General features: G+C 37.0%; 1 protein-coding gene across 1 annotated transcript; it reads right to left on the reverse strand.

Moving 5' to 3' along the window:
• Positions 1 to 1,727: 1,727 nt before the first annotated feature.
• On the reverse strand, positions 1,728 to 15,176 carry LOC149243737 (disease resistance protein RPV1-like). Its single transcript, XM_089371294.1, has 5 exons — positions 14,665 to 15,176; positions 13,835 to 14,520; positions 13,484 to 13,683; positions 13,271 to 13,395; positions 1,728 to 1,833 (listed from the first exon to the last, which is right to left on the reverse strand). The coding sequence occupies exons 1-5, from the start codon at positions 15,174 to 15,176 to the stop codon at positions 1,728 to 1,730; spliced, it is 1,629 nt and encodes a 542-aa protein (XP_089227420.1).
• Positions 15,177 to 18,039: the final 2,863 nt, after the last annotated feature.

Consider the following 18,039-nt stretch of genomic DNA (forward strand, 5'->3'; position numbering starts at 1 on the left):
GCAAACCTCCACAGTCACGAAGGATATTTTGCTGCAAAAATGGAAAAGCCCCTGTTTTGATTTCACCTTAAATACTTGATATACTAAAATCGGGGCATTTCAAGTTATAAATATGTTAAAGGAGAGTTGATTTTCCTAAACTGCCCATTACCCCAATCCCAACGATCGTTGTATCGTTTGAATGACCGTATTGCAAAATATCATTTTGAAAATCTTCAGTCGCTTGGTCGAGACCGATTGGGTATCTTGCGACTTCTAACTCTTCCCGTTTATATACCTCTTTTAGCACACTATCCACAATTTCCTCCAAAATCTCCCCATAGTCACTAGAAAAGAAAACATATATATTCACACATTAGGATTAACATTTAGGAAAGATAGAACTGAATTTGATCAACTAAAGGGTGTTTTTTTCATTTTTCCCAATTTTGCGGATTCAGTGATAGATAAGTAAAGTAGGGTTCACCTTTCATCTTTCTTGAATAATAAGCCAGAAATCCTGGAGATTTTGATGAGGGCTACCTTCAATTTCCAGATGACTTCCATGGAAACTTTGCATTTGCGTCAGTATTGCTGAAATACCACTGCGTAAAAGCTCCTCTTAATGTAACGCATGTCTTTCGACTCCACATCAAAAACCACATGAATAAACATTGTGTGGCACCCATGACGTGATCTCAAAATCCATTCAAGCTCTTCCAAGCACCAACTTGATTCAGCATAACAGTGAGAAAAGACAGCAACATGAACTGAGGCACTATGAATGGCGTTGATGATTGCAAGGGACATTGTATTTACCGTGTGAATCCCCTTTCATCGAGGAAAACATGCAACCCATGACATTTAGTGAGTTGATGTGCTAGAAATATTTGGCAAAGTTAATTTTCATTTTCGCGGATGGGAGAGGCAGAGAGTTATAAATTTTGCGAAGCTTCTTTTGCGAAACTAGGTTCGCGCACTGCGAGGCCAATTTCGCGGAGCTACCTTCGCGCACCGCAAGACTATTTTCCAGTGTTGAATTTTGCACATCCGCGCAACTATTCTAGAGACTTATGAATAATATTTACTCATGACAAAAATGAGGAAGTAGGTTTTGGAGGAACATAATAAAACTTAATATTCATTTCTTGAACATGAAAAATACATCTACATGAGACTGCGGCTCATTTACATAGTAAAATAAAATTTTATAGAGATTTAAACTTATGTGCAACACTACACAGTAAAACACAGTAACTCCTGTTTTATGCACCCACCAAAAATTGCTCCACAATTTTCTCCACAGAGACTTGCACTCTTTTTCTACTTGCTCTCTAATGTCTCTGCACCGTCTTACTCTTCTATGCTTTTTTTTTCAAAATGAATTTTACATTCATATTTAACTCAACAGACAATTCTTACATTTAATTCATGACAGAGTGAAATTAATTTTGATGTTGTTGTTGAGTGTGATCAGAGTCACGCAGGTGTTTCTGGAGTGTGAGCAAGGTTGTTGAATTAATGCTTGCCCATATCTGTTTATCTAAGTACATTAGTTCTTTAAATGCCTTTTCTTAGTTTCTGAATGGTTTGCGTCTGGCTTCGGTCCTTCTATCTTCACGCTAAGATGCAACCTGAAAAAATGTCTTCAAGCAGAGACGCAACCTGCAAAAAGTACTTCTAACAGGTATGACTGCTGTCCGGCTATTTATTGCGGTGGTTGGGATTATTCTTTCCAACACTCCCCCTTAATCATAACTGCTGCCATTGACAATTCCTAAACAGTTTCTGAGATAAGCAAAATTTTCTCCTGCCAATGGCTTTGTGAAAATATCAGCAAGTTGTTTCTGTGACCTGCAGTGTTGCAACACAATTTCATCATTGTTAGTCAACTCTATAATAAAATGATATTTATCATCAATATGCTTGGTCCTCTTGTGGAAGACAGAATTCTTTGACAATGCAATTGCTGAGGTGTTGTCGCAGAAAATAGTTGTCATGCCCTCTTGGTCATGATGAAGATCCCTCAACATCCTTCTCATCCAAATTGCCTGACATGCTACTATTGTTGTTGCGACATATTCAACTTCTGTTATTGACAGTGACACTATTGGCTGCGTCTTTGAGGCCCATGAAATGGCTCTGGAACCCAAATGAAAAACATATCCTGACGTGCTCTTTCTGTCATCGACACTGCCTACCCAATCACTATCAGTGTAACCAACCAGCCTAAAATCACTGTTTGTTGTGTACAAAATGCCATATTGTTTTGTCCCATTGACATACCTCAAAATCCTTTTTGCTGCTTGCCAATGTGTTGCCTTGGGTGTCTCCATGAATCTTGACACCAAACTTACTGCATACATTATATCCAGCCTAATGGTGGTCAAATACATCAGGCTACCTATCATGCTTTTGTATAATGTCGGATTGACATTTCTGCTGCAATCTTCTTTGCTCAACTTCAACCATATGATAGTTGGACTTGGTGCGCACTTGCTGTTCTACCTTTTAAACCTCTCCAAAATTTCTGCCACATGCTTTTCTTGAGCGATAAAAATGCCATTTTCTGTTTGCTTCACTTCTATGCCCAGAAAATATCTTAGCAATCCCAGGTCAGTCATTTCAAACTCACTCTTCATGACTTGCTTAAAGTCAGTGACGAGGAAATCATCACTGCCTGTAAAGATCAAATCATCTACATATAAGATGACAATGAGAATCTTACCTTCGCTCTCTTTGATGTAGAGAGTAGGATCACCATAACATTTGTCGAAACCGTTGCCCAACAGGTAAGCATCTATCCTGTTGTACCATGCGCGCAGTGCTTGCTTCAATCCATAAAGAGATTTCTTCAACTGATACACTTTTTCTTCTTGGCCTTCAATCTCATAACTAGGCGGTTGCGCGACATACACTTCATATTTCAGCACTCCATTCAAGAATGTTGACTTTACATCCATTTGATACACTGTCCATTTATGCTGCATGGCAATAGCCACAACTACGCGCATTGTCTCCATCCGTGCAACTGGTGCGAACGTCTCCGTGTAATCTCTTCCATGCTACTGCTTCTATCCTTTGACAACTAGCCTTGCTTTGTGCCTTTCAATCTTTCCCTCAATGTTACTTTTGGTCTTATAGACCCACTTCACTCCAATGACATTTTTCCTTTCGGAAGGCTCACTAACTCCCATGTGTCATTCCTTTCTATTGCTTCTATTTCTTCCTCCATTGCCGCAACCCAATTTTCTTATTTTACTGCATCTTCAAAGTGGATTGGGTCATCTACATGACAAAATAATGCAAATAAGGAATGCAGACTTGCGCTACTATCAACTTCATCTTCCTCATAAATTTCATTTAAATGTCTGAACTTTGGCCTTCTTGTGCTTGTTGAAGATGGGCTTGACATGTCACTTAGTGTCGCGCTTCGCGATGTGCTTGGAGAAGCACTTGCTTGGATACACGAGACTGTCCTATTATTTGTTGATGGCGTTGCTTGCTGCTTGCTTTACTGCACTTGGATAGGAGTAGAGGGAGTCACTATTGAGGAATTACTTGTTGCTGTTAATTCCTCTCTGTCCTCATTTGGTATGCATGCTTTGACATTGACTGTCTTTTCTAAACTTCCATCCCATGCTTCCTCTTCTATGAACTGCACATCTCTGCTGATTATGACCTTCTTGGTTAATGGATTGTAGAGTTTGTATGCCTTGGATTCATCACTGTATCCAACAAATATGCATTTCTCCCCCTTGTTGTCCAACTTTTTTCTCAACTCATCCGGGACATGTGCATAAGCCACACATCCAAAAACTTTCATGTGAGTGACATTTTGCTTTCTTCCACTCGATGCCTCTTCAGGAACAATGTTCTAGACACTTTTGGTTGGACATCTATTCAAGATATATGTTGCACAAGCGACAGCTTCAGCCCAATAGTCATTTGACAAATTCTTTGCCTTCAGCATACTCTTTGCCATCTCCGTAATGGTCCTATTCTTCCTTTCTGCCACACCATTTTGCTGTGGTGTATATCTTGTTGTAAACTGCTTGTGAATTCCATGCTCCCTACAAAATTGAAGTTATTTGAGATGTATTCTTCACCTCTGTCTGTCCTAAGGACTTTGATATAGTGTCCACTTTGCTTTTCAATAAGAGCCTTGTATTGGCGAAAGTGCTCAAACACTTCACTTTTCTATTTTAGGAGAAAGACCCATGTCTTCCTTGTGTAGTCATCTATGAAGGTCAGTACATAGTGACTGCCACCAATTGATGGTGTCTGCATTGGTCCACATAAATCTGAGTGGACAATTTCCAAAGGTGCCTTTGCCCTCACTGAATTTCCTGCTAGAAATGTCTCTCTATGTTGCTTGCCCAAGATACATCCTTCACATATGTTGTCTGGTTTTTCTATGAGTGGTAAACCCTTCACCATGCCTTTCCTATGCAGCAAATTCAAACCTCCAAAGTTGAGATGTCCAAATCTCAAATGCCATAACCAGTTTTCATCTTTTACCTCTACTTGAAAGTTTACTTGTGTGACAGCTGCCCCTTTTCTTCCATCCTCTTGTGAGTTCATTGATAGTTGTGCTTGTGCACCTTCTTTCTGCAAATCTGATCTTATTTTCAGGGGAAACATTCTATTGTCTGTCATCTGAACCTTTGCAATCAACTATCTTCTTGGAGGCCTATCCAAAATTGTGCACACATCATTTTTGAAGAAGACATTGTAGCCTTTCTGCGTGAGCTGTCCAACGCTCATGAGATTATGTTTCAGACTGGGGACAAAGTAAACATCAGAGATGTATTTCTTCTCCGCCTTTTTTGTTAGGATATTAACTCTTCCTTTACCCATGACAGAGACTTTTCTATCAGTCCCTAATGTCACTTCAGATTTCACACTTTCATCTAGATCAGAAAACATTTCTATGTTTCCTGACATGTGGTTGCTACACCCTGAATCTAGATACCATATATCACTCTATTTTTCTTGTGCTACATTACAAGCTAGAAACATGCTATCATCGTTTTGATTTTCTCTTGTGAAAGTTACACTTGGTTTGTTACTAATATCATATTGCTTCTTTCTACATTCATTTTCATAATGACCATACTTCTTACAGTAATGACATTGAGCTTGAGATTTATCATACCTCTGACCTTGTGCTTGATTTTGGCTTGGGCCTTGGCTTGGATTTTTGTTGCTACCTCTTCCATTTGAGCTTGAAGGGCTGCTTCTTCCACCTATGTGTTGGCTTCTTCCTCTTCCTCTAGCATATGATCTTCCTCTGCCTCGACCTTGACCAAATGACACTTGTGCCTTGAAGGCATGCTCCAATGAGGAGCTTGCTACTCTGTTTAGTCTATGTTCATGAGAAATCAGTGATGCATTAAGCTCATCCATTGAAAATTGTGAGAGATCCTTTGTCTCTTCTATGGCCACAACAATGGCCTCAAACCTTGCTGGCAGACTTCTCAAATTTTTCTCATCTATTCTTCTTTCCTCAAGTGTCTCACCATGAGACTTGATTTGAGTGACCAACCCACTTACATGTGTCAAAAATGAGTTTATATTATCAGACACTTTCATACAAAGTGTTTCAAAATCTCTCCTCAACAATTGCAGCTTCGTTGTTTTGACTTTTTCCATGTCTTGGTACGTTGTTTGGAGGATGTCCCATGCTTGCTTGGACTTCGTTGCTACTGCAACCCTTGGGAAAATACTTTCATGAACTGCTTGAAAGATATAAAACAGGGCTTTTGAATCCTTCTTCCTGTTTTCCCTTAACACATCTCTTTCTTGTTGAGATAAGGCATTGTATGTTGCTGCATCTGCTGGTTCTTGAAAACCATTTTCCACCAAATCCCAAATATCTTGAGAAGAAAATAGGGCCTTCATTGTAATAGCCCAATAATCATAATTTTTGCCATTAAACTGAGGTATTTGAGGATTAGTCAAGCTTGTGCTTGATGTTGCCATTTCTGAGCATAAAAACAAACTTTCTACTTGCTGGTAAATATGCTAAACACAATCCGCGCTCAAAACAATTTTCACTATTAGTAAAAACAATTGTTTTTACACTAACAAAGTTTAACCTGCTTCGATACTATGTTTGAAATATTTGGTGAAGTTAATTTTCATTTTCGCGGACGGGAGATGCAGAGAGTTATAACTTTCGCGAAGCTTCTTTCACGAAACTAGGTTCGCACACCGCGAGGCCGATTTCGCGGAGCTACCTTCGTGCACCGCGAGACTATTTTCCAGGCTTGAATTTTGCACAACAGCGTAGCTATTCCAAATACTTATGAATAATATTTACTCACGACAAAAATGAGGAAGTAGGTTTTGGAGCAACACAATAAAACTTAATATTCATTTCATGAACATGAAAAATACGCTACATGAGACTACAGCTCATTTACATAGTAAAATAAAATTTTACAGAGATTTAAACTTACGCACAACACTACATAGTAAAACACAGTAACTCTTGTTTTACGCGCCCACCAAAAATTGCTCCACAATTTTCTCCATAGAGACTTGCACTCTTTTTCTACTTACTCTCTAACCTCTCTACACCGTCTTACTCTTCTACGCTTTTCTTTTTCTGTCAAAATGAATTTTACATTCATATTTAACTCAACAGACAATTCTTACATTTAATTCATGACAGAGTGAAATTAATTTTGATGTTGTTGTTGAGTGTGATCAGAGTCGCGCATGTGTTTCTGGAGTGTGGGCGAGGTTGTTGAATTAATGCTTGCCCATATCTATTTATCTAAGTACATAAGTTCTTTAAATTCCTATTCTGAGTTTCTGAATGGTTTGTGTCTGCCTTTGGTCCTTCTATCTTCACGCTAAGACGCAACCTGCAAAAATGTCTTCAAGCAGAGATGCAACCTGGAAAAAGTATGTCTGACAGGTATGGCTGCTGTCTGGATGTTTATTGCGGTGGTTGGGATTATTCTTTCCAACATGGTGGTAGATGAGGGTGGCAAGAGTCTTCTTGATGCCAGGTTCCTTGTAATTTATGAAAACTTGGTATGGTACCGCCACTGGCACTGTCTCTGGAAATTTCTTTTAACTTGTGAATTTCACATTTTGAGAGGGATGTCAATGAAGACAGATGACTTTGTTTATTGAGAGTGACTTTGACAAGTTTTTCAATGAGGAAGAACGAATTTGGAGTGATAATTTTTTTATATTAAGTAAAATAATAGAAAAGTTATATTAATAAAGAGATTACTCTAAAGAGTTTACAAATTAGTCCAAAAATTAATGGAAATTCCTGTAAGTTTATGACAAAATCTGGCAGAAATTTCTTAAAATGTTGTTTACAATTGTCAAACTTGAGGATTTTGGGTTCCTCAGAGGTTCTTGATAGTGTTAAATATATTTCCACCATCAAAAAAATGATTCAAACACTCCAACATTCTGATTTAAAAAAAAAAAAAACAAATTATGAGATTTCGACAAGAAATATGTTGTCCAGGTAAATCTGTGGCGTCGATAGACAACATATTACTCTAAACAGTTTACAAATTAGTCCAGAAAATAATGGAAATTCTTGTAATGTTATGACAAAATCTGGCATAAATTTTTAAAAATCTTGGTTATAATTGTCAAACTTGAGGATTTTGGGTGCCTCAGGAGTTCTTGATAGTGTTAAATTTATTTCCACCATCAAAAAAATGATCCAAACACTACAGCGTTCTAATTTTTTGAAGAAAAAAAATACAAGATTCCGATAAGAAATCTTTCGTCCAGGAAAATTTGTGGCGTCGGTAGACAATGCCTTAACAAAGTGGTTGATATATGTGGATTGATGTTATTATTAGTTCTAAAAGTAGAAAATTATATGGAATGTCACATCTAAACCACTTTATTAATGTGGTTCTGCTAGTTGATAACCAATATAAGCGGAGATGATTAGCATACCACTGTTGATTATGCTTGATGATAGTTCATGGTGCAGACTAGTACACCACTGTTGATTATGCTTGATGATGGTTCATCATAGGTTAACTATGGTTGATGATATTTGATGAGTGTCAACCATGGCTAACAAGGTGGATAAGGATTAACCATGGTTGGCCAAGGGTAGATGAGAATTTACCATTGGGGAATATGGTTGATTGTGGCTGACAAGGATTAACTATGGTTGATAATGGTTAATATGGTTGACTATAGAAGATCATGGTTGAGGCAATTTGACCATGTTGACTAGTTGTGTATGTTGTCCATGTTGACCATCTTGGACCATGGATAAGATTGTTTGAGCATAGTTGACTATGGTGAATATGGTGAACCATGGTTGTCAACGTTTAATTAAAAATGAATATGTTTGACCATATTGACCATGAATGTCCATAGATGACCATGGTGAACATGGTTGATCACGGATATTATGGTTGACCATTGTTGATTATGATCCAATCATTACTGATTATGGTTTACAATGGTTCACTTTGGTTTGATATGGTGAATTTATGGTTGATTGATCTGTAAAATATTGTGGATATTCCACTCGACAATTTGCCACAACATATTTGATACAAATATGTTGAAATATGAAAATCTAAACTATGAGGTTAAATTTCCTTAGGTTTTTTAATTTATTAAGTTACCATTTCTACATATATTATGGTAAAATAGAGAATAGTGAAAAATGAACCCTCACAAACCATGATGAAGACAAGATATTCTCTTGGAAACCTTTATGAGAGAAAACCCTCATGGAAGGTGAGACTACTCTACTCTCTCCTTCTATGAATGAAAATGGTGAAAATAAAAGGAGTGAGATGTGTGGCCTATGGAATGATACATAGCACAAACCTTCTTTATTTTTTCTCTCTCTATCCACTCATAGCTACTCTTTTCATTTATGGAACAAAATGCACCCAAATTGAATGAAACCACTTTTCCTCCTAGTGGCCCACTTATAACACAACTCGACAAGCAACTAGTGGTTAAATTTGACTCTTTCAACTCTTAACTAGAGTTACAATATTGACCCTACTATATTGTTCTTCATCATGGTCAAATGGATAGCCCCTTTTCCATTATTAGTAATGTTTACATGGAATCCTCTTGAATCGTCATGGAAAAAACAAGGAGGTCAACTTTCGAGGGGCATAACTTTTACACATTGGCTTTGTTTGAGGTATTTTTTATGCCATTAGAAAGGTATTTGAGTTTAAAACAACGCCGGGGGGGTTAACGCATGTGAGAGTTTTTAGACTCTCAAAAAATTCATTAAATTCATGAAACTTCCTCTGCAGGGTCTTAAACCCTAATTTATCAAATTGGAACCCATCAGTAAAAATGGCCCTATAATTTAATTCCTTGATTTTTTCACTCTAAAAGTATTCATATAGATTAAGAATAATGTAATGATCCATTCAAAATCATACCTCCCATTTTGGGAGGAATTTGATCCTCAAAATATTTTAATGAATGCGGTGGGGAATATTTTCCTCTGCCTTCTCCCTAGAGTACCATTTAGCCTTGTTTGGAAGTTGTCCTTTCAACCCAATATACTAAAGGTCATGTTGCCCCTGTCTTGTAGTTCGGGATATCTTTTGTAAAATTATGTTTTTAAACTTTGTGTGAGCATTCCGTGATAAATATTCTACAAAAGGTAGGACATATTCCACTTCTTGAGCTAACATGGAAGGCTCTTAGAATTTTGGATCTTATACTTTCACCACCAAGTAAATTCGCATGTACGAGGGTAGACAAAGTTTATAGGTGTTATCTCTCATATTTTCCAATATTCAAAGGGACCATATTGCAAAGCCTTAATGTTCTTTCTATAACCTTATAGTGCGCTTTTGTTCAACTTTAACCATATTATGTCTCCCACCTTGAATAAATTCTCTATTATGTGTCGATCATGCTTGGATTTGTACTTTTCCTTTGAATTCTTCATTGTTTCGTATACTTGCAAATGGATCTTCTTGATGTTCTCAACAAAATTTTTTACTCTTAAGGTGTTGCCTCTGAAATTCTCCCTTACTCCTCTTTGCTATCAATATGCAATATCTAAAGGTGAAGGTGGAAAATATACAAAACAAGTTTCAAATGGAGACTGACTAGGAGAAGTGTGCATTTCTATGTTATAAGAGAGTTTTATATATACCAAAATTTTAACCCAAATCTTCAAATGCTTTTGATTGTAACCCTCTAAAAGCTACACCAAAGTCCTATTGACATCTTTTGTTTTTCCATCTATCTGTGGATGGAATGTTGTGTACCTATTCACATACAAAACATGTTTATATTCCATATGAGAAATATACATGTTTTGATCCTTTAGGGACTATTTATTTGAAAAAGACTATTGTTAATTATGGTCAAATTTATCAAATTAAGTTCACCCATGGTTAACATGTTCGAACCATTGTCATCATGCCCAACAATAATTAGTCATGCTTATCCATGATCAAACATAGGCAACCATGGTTAACCATAGTCAATCATAATCTATCATACTCAACTATAGTTAAAAGTAGAAAAACATTGTCATCTAGTCAACTCTATGTTAACCATAATAAACCATCCTCAATTATAGCTTGAACATATTTAGCCATAGTTAGCCATATTCAACCATGGTTTTTTAATTCTCCCCGTGCACTCCAACCATCAAGTAGCACCACATCCATAACTTGAACATATTTAACCATATTCCACTATAATTAAACATAGTCTATTAATTCTCCCCATGCACTCAAACCATTAAGTAGAATTACATTAATAAATGTGATTGATACACCATACATATGTTGATTGGTGTATAAAAAAATTAGAAAATAACATTGATATGCTTATATCATTCACACTTACTAATATAACTATGTTAATTTCTATAAATGATGTATTATGTAGACACCTAAAATTCCAATATCTTTTACTTAGATGATATAAGAATAACCTAAATTTTCTATAGCATGCTTAATATCGAGCCAAATCCACCCACAATTCCAATTAGGGCGATGGTACTTGAATTTGATATTGGTTCTATCAAGTATTCTCCTTTAGGTAGGAATATCCATCCTCGGTGCTTGTGCCATGACTATTGGTGAAGACAATAATTACCTGCCATGTAGCTAATTCCTTTGATAATGTGATGTGATGATTACCATGGGGTATTATATAATTACTTAATTTCTCCAAGGGGCATTCTACAACCCATTATAGGGGAGATGTGTAGGTGTTAGGCATAATGTAAGAAAGATAGAATGTCAATATTTTTTAAATGTCCACTCAATATATTTAATTTATATTTATTTACATGTTATTTCTATCCACTTTTTATGTAAATACTTGCTTAAATTATGATGGGAAGTAACTAATGATAAATATGTTATTTATGTGTGAATATGAGCTCTTTTCAAGGATTTTATTTTTCGATTAAAATATAACTTCACCCACATGGCAATATATTATGTAAAGAGTACAATAAGGCCTTCAAGTTATGGTCCAATCAAATGTTTAAAAAATATTTAACGAGAAAATGAGAATATTGTCACGCAAGGACTAATAATGATATTGTAACCATATTTAAAGTTAATTAATAAGCACATGAAAACTTAATACTTACAATAAAATTACAATATAACAAGATTCTTAACCATGGGTATTCACCCCCACTTTACCATGGGTATTATTAATTTTTAAATAGCCTTTGTTACAACATCATGGGTTAATACCATGGCTTATCAATACTACAAACCCAAAAATCATAACTCCCATTCGTTTGTTCTTTCCTGTTTTAAGACATTAATTAATGAATTAACAAAAACTAAAACCAAACCAAAGAGACTTATAATCAAAATAAAAAGACCAGATCTAAAACGATCCAAATTACAATAAGACGCCATAAATTCCAAAACGATGCAGATTACAATAAGACACCTTCCGTCCAGGGGAAGAAGAAACAGGGAAAGAAGAAACAGGTCATTGAAAAACCCCTGAAACAATTTGGTCTTCATCCCTTAGATGCTTGGGCTGGTGTTTTTTCTGTGAAGATCCATGGTGACTATGCGCTCTGGTGCAGCGACTCAGAGAGGAGGGTGACCACCGTTTACTAAACCCTCAAACTGTTTAACCGTTCAAGAAACCTCAAACTGTTTAACCGTTTAAGAAACCGCTCTCAACTTATGTCTACCGAGCACCGGTGTAACCCTGATCAAACGATCAATATTAATGCCATCGTCTAACACCAAAATCAATGGCCCATAAAGTTACACAGTGGCACACTAGGGGAGTTCATTTCAGAGGGAACGCCTTACAACGTAAATATTTTATGTTAATTTAATTTTGTAACATTTTTTAAATTAAATCTAAAAAGAAAAAAGGTTATACTTTTGATATATATCTAAACCCTCTACCTTCACTACTACTAAAAATAATATTCCTATAAAAATTAAATCAAGGCTTTAATAAAATGAAAAATGAAAATATTTTTATACATGGAAATGTGAAATTTATATAATACTAGCCTAGATCCATCTTAACACGAGATCTACCAAGTATAGACAACGATCAAATCTTTTTTCACTCCAAAAGAGGTTTGCACCTCAAGAGATTTGATCTTTTTCACTCCAAAAGAGATTTGCGCCTCAAGAGATTTGATCCCTCTTGGTACTTGATAGATCGATAGTTAAGATGGATCTAAGTCAATTTACTATATTTGACTGAATGTTTTAAATATTAATATTACGAGTTTTTTCATTATTTATGTTTATATATAATGAAAAAATTAATGAAATTATATTCTTTTAATATAAAAAATGTAATTAGTATATTTAATAAATTAATAAAGTTAATATTTGACTATTTTAAGAGATTTTTTAAAATTAATTATATTTAAAATAAAAATTTATGTATTTTTTTAATATAATTAGTTCATATAATAATTTAATTAAAAAAAAAAGAGATTTTTATAAATAAATAAATATATATATATATATATATATATATATATATATAATCAATTTGAGTTATATAAATATATATAATCCACTCAAAATTAAATTTGAGTTATCTAAATATACGATCTTGTACAGGTATATAATTCAAATATATTACTCGGAAGATGCTACATCTATTTCTAAATTTCAAATTACGATTTAATCGGAGTTTTACAAAACCTTGATTTAATTCATTAATACATTACAAAATTTCCATGTACATATAAAGTTAAAAATATTCATTAACGAGTTTAAATATTTATCTTTAAAACAACAATAAAATAAAATAAGACAATTGACCTACATTGTACAAGCAGAGCCTCAGTGGCTTACGCGTTGGGAAGAAGCGAAATTCTTCTACGGAAATATGTACCGCCAATTCCCTAAGTTGATCGTGCATCGTAATCGATATACAAATATTATTGCTTCGGATGATCTGAAGCAACAAAACAAAACGGTGAACAAAGGTAAGCATCCACATGGGCTACTCAACACTGCTGTTACTAGGCTAAAACGAGTCTTACCGGATATTTCTGTTTTCTGTACTCAATTTTATCATCCGACATGCCATCAAAAATGTCCACAGGGGGCGGTATTTCCCGTTTTGTGTCACTTTGAAAGTCCACGAGGCATTTTTGATGTAGACTTTCAAGATAGTCCCCAATTCTGCTGTTGCCATATAATTCTTCCAACACTCGAATCGCTAATTCCTTTTCTTCTCCAACTAAGAAACCAGCAATGTCCAAGAATACCTCCTATTCTTCGGGGTCCAGGGCTTCGTAACTCACTCTTAACGACTTTATTATTTCGTGTGGCAGTGTTGTAGGCAACTTTTCCAGCTGGCACTTCCAATACTCTTTGCTACGGTGACCAACAAAGAGTCCGCCCAAAACTTTCAAGGGCAAAGGTAGTCCCACACAAATTTGCAAGAACCCCTTCAGATGGTATATGTTGAGAAAAAGCATGCCGGCAGAAGAGCTCTCTGGCATGCCTTTTACGCAATGGCTTTATATCATAAACTACAGTTTTTGCAGAAGACCGTCTGAGTACTTCCTTGTCACGAGATGTGATCAATATCAGACTCCCAGATGCCACGGCATCCACATATAGCAGACTCTCTATTTGATATATATTATCAACATCATCCAGAACGATAAAAACTGGGGGTAGACGTGGTAACCAATCTCGTAAAATACCTCTTCCTTGGGAGGTATTGTCAATATGACGCGAATCATAATTACCCAGCAGATCACGAAGAAGCTTCTGCTGCAAACATGGCAAATCCCCTGTTCTGATTTCACATAAAATACTTGATCTACTAAAATCGGGGCGTTTCAAGTTGTAGAGATGTTTAGCAAGAGTTGATTTTCCTACGCCGCCCATTCCCGCAATCCCCACAATCGTTGTACCGTTTGAATGGCGGTATCGCAGAATTTCATTTTGAAAATCTTCAGCCGCTTGATCGAGGCCGTCTGGGTATTTAGCGACTTCTAACGCTTCCCGTTTATATACCTCTTTTAGTACACTATCCACAATTTGCTCCAAAATCTCCCCATAGTCACTAGAAAAGCAAACATATATATTCAAACATAAGGATTAGCATTTAGGAAAGTTATAACGGAATTGATAAATCCAAGGGTGGTTTTTTTTCCCTTTTTTTACCAATCTCGCAGATTCAGTGATAGATAAGTAAAGTAGGGTTCACCTTTCATCCGTCTTGAACAATAGGCCAGAAATCATGGAGGCTTCGACCAGGTCTGCCTTCCATTTCTGGATGACTTCCATGGCAACTCTGCCTTTGCGTCGGTGTTCCTCAAAGGCCATCGCGTAAAGGCCCCTCTCAATGTAACGCAGGTCTTTAGGCTCCACGGCAAAAAATACAGGAATAATCATGGTGTTGCGCTCATGACGTGACTTCAAAATCCAGTCAAGCTCTTCCAGGCACCAACTCGATTCAGCATAACGGCGAGAAAAGACGGCAACATGAACGGAGGAACTCTGAATGGCGCTGATGATTGCAGGGGACAGAATTTCTCCCGTGTGAATCTCCTTTTCATCGAGGAAAACGCGCAGCACGTGACATTTAGTGAGGCGATGGTAGCTGAGGCGGGCACGAGTCTTTTTGACATCGGGTCCCCTGTGATTTATGAAAACTTGGTATGGTGCCGCCACTGGCACGGTCTCTGGCAATTGCTCAATGGATAATATGGGATCCATCGTCGTCCGATCGAAGATTAGAGGAACAGTTCGCGTGGTAGAAAGGTAAAGATTCATGATGCAATTGGAGAATATGAGACTAATCTGAACGGTATTTAATGTGTGTTTGTGCTCTGTTTCTTTTTCTGTTGACCTAGCTTGCGTGAGGCTCCGGTAACTGTGGGATGCTAGAATGGTGTTTCTTGGAATACTTCTGTCACTGGAAGTGATGCTTTTTAACCATTGCTTTACTTTTCATTGAGTTTGAAATTGTGAAATTTGAAATGTGATTTCATGAAGATTAAGTCAATGTACATTTTATAAATTTGATTTTGGTAAAAAATTACGTGTAACAATAAGTACAAGTGAAGTGACCACATCTTTCTCAAAAGAATAATCACAATTTCAAAAAACATAATCTATTTTCCCAAATAATGAGTACCACAAAGAAATCGATTAAATTCCACGGCCTAAATTCCATCGTAAATTTAACACCTAGACTTTGACGCGTGTATATATATATTTTGGTATTATGTAGCACAATCATATTACCATAGTAGATCATAAACTTACTATAGCTAGTAGATCATGGAAAACTCATATATATATATATATATATTAGGTAATACAATCATATTAAATAAGTAGTTGATATATGTTTATTAATAAAGTTGTTGATATATGTTGATGGATGTTATTATTAGTTTTAAAAGTATAAAATGGTAATTGACATATCTCAACCACTTTATTAATGTGGTTATGTTAGTTGATAACCAACTTGACTGAGTAAAATTAGTAGATGATGGTTGATCATCGTTGACTATGGTTGATCATGGTTGGTGATGATTGATGAGTGTCAATTATGGTTGACAAGGTGGATAAGGATTAACCATGGTTAACCAAGGGTAGATAAAATTTTACCATTTGTGAACATTGTTGATCATGGCTAACAAGGGCTAAGCAAGGTCGACGATGGTTAATATGGTTAACTATGGATGACCATGGTTTGTAAATGTGTTAGAAAACCTGCATAGATGAATCTAGCCAGTAAAGGTTGAACACATAGTTTTGGAGAGCAAAAACACTAAAAGAAATCGAAAGAACAAATTGAATTATTGATTCAGAAAATAGGCTACATTGCTCATGATATAGCATTGCTGGGTGAAGATCCCAAGGTAATGCAGCATAGTGGTGATCAATGAGAGGACTCGTCACCTACAACAAGTTCTGGAGAGAACTAACCAGTTGCGGAGTGAAAGGAGGAGCAAATCAGGGAGTAAATCATGCAGAAAGGATCTTGCATGTAGTCCCATGCATGCATGGATAGTCAAAGGCGCCAATCTGGTGAAGATTCCAATGTTGAAGCCTTGCATGTTAGTGAATTCTCTAACTAAGTGTCCGCATGTGCCAGTAATGAAGGTCCTAGGTGTGTAGTACCTCCAACACCCCCCCTGAACACCACTATGGGGAAAAATAGAAAATGGGCCCTGGCAACTAAGGCCAAAGGTCACCCAAAATACAGTGCAACTTGTACTAAAATTGAGGAAAGAGGGAAAACCTCGTGGGAAACCCCCCCCCCCCTCTCAAAATACAATGTAATCAAAAGAAAAGAGGAAGAAAAGACAGTTGCTAAGCAACTGTGTCCTTCACTCCAAGACGATCGCGCAGAGAGTGAAACTTCTGCTCAGTGAATGTCTTGGTGAAGATGTCTGCAGTCTGTTCTACTGAAGGATAGAACTGCAAATCAATGACCTAATCATGTACTAAGTCTCTGATGTAGTGCATATGGATCTCTATGTGCTTCGTCCGCTATCGCTGTACTGGATCCCTGCAAAATTTTAGAGTGCTCTGGTTGTCACACCAGATGACAGTGGACTGCTGGAACTGGACGCCCAACTCAGTGAGGAAGAGCTGTAGCCACAGACCCTGAATGGTGATGTTGACTACTCCTCTGTACTCGGCCTCAGCTGAAGAGGGCGCAATAGCAACTTGCTTCTTGGTCGACCAACAGATAGGGCCAGACCCTAGATTGAGTGAATATTCGAAGGTGGACCTGTAATCAATGTTGTTGCCTGCCCAATCAGAATCTGTGAAGCCAAGGAGATTTAATGTAGTGCTTGCTGCATAGTGAATCCCGAAGGTGATGGTGCCTTGCACATATGGGAGAATGCGCTTGGCAGCTTTCCAGTGTAGCTCATGCGGCTCCTGCATGTATTTGGAAACTGCCCCTACTGCATATGAGAGATATGGTCTGGAGTGTGTGAGGTATAGTAAGCTTCACACTAGCTGTCGGTAGAGAGTACTGTCAACTAATTGAGTGTCACCTCCATCCTCAAGGTGGACCCCAGACAGAAAAGGAGTCGGTATTGGCTTGCAGTCAGTCATGTGAAATCTCTCAAGGAGATCCTGTGCATACTTAGCCTAAGAGAGTTTAATGCCTATGGCGTCCTGGCTGATCTCAAGATGAAGAAAGAAGTGCAATGGACCCATGTCTGTCATCAAGAACCTATCATGCAAGGTCCTCTTGACTGTAGCAATGGCTGAATCCGAGCTGCCGGTGACGAGGAGCTTATCCAGATACAAAACTAAGATAAGAAGAGAATGATGTGTCCTAAGCATGTAAACATTCGAATCAAACTTACATCTTTCGAAGTTTTGTGATAAGAGAAAAGAATCCATCTTCGCATACCAAGCTCTTGGGGTCTGCTTAAGGCTGTAGAGAGACTTCTTCAGTCTGCAGACCAAAGATGAATCATGAATGAAACCATGTGGGTGCTCCATGTAGATCTCCTCAGATACGTCTCTGTGAAGAAATGCATTCTTCACATCCATCTAATGTACTTCCCACCCCTAGGCAGTCGCAATGGCAAGTGCAAGGTGTATG

This window comes from Pinus tabuliformis, chromosome 8, assembly GCF_031772625.1.
Source record: "Pinus tabuliformis cultivar Carrire ecotype Pingquan chromosome 8, CPIR1, whole genome shotgun sequence".
NCBI classification, from domain to species: domain Eukaryota; kingdom Viridiplantae; phylum Streptophyta; class Pinopsida; order Pinales; family Pinaceae; genus Pinus; species Pinus tabuliformis.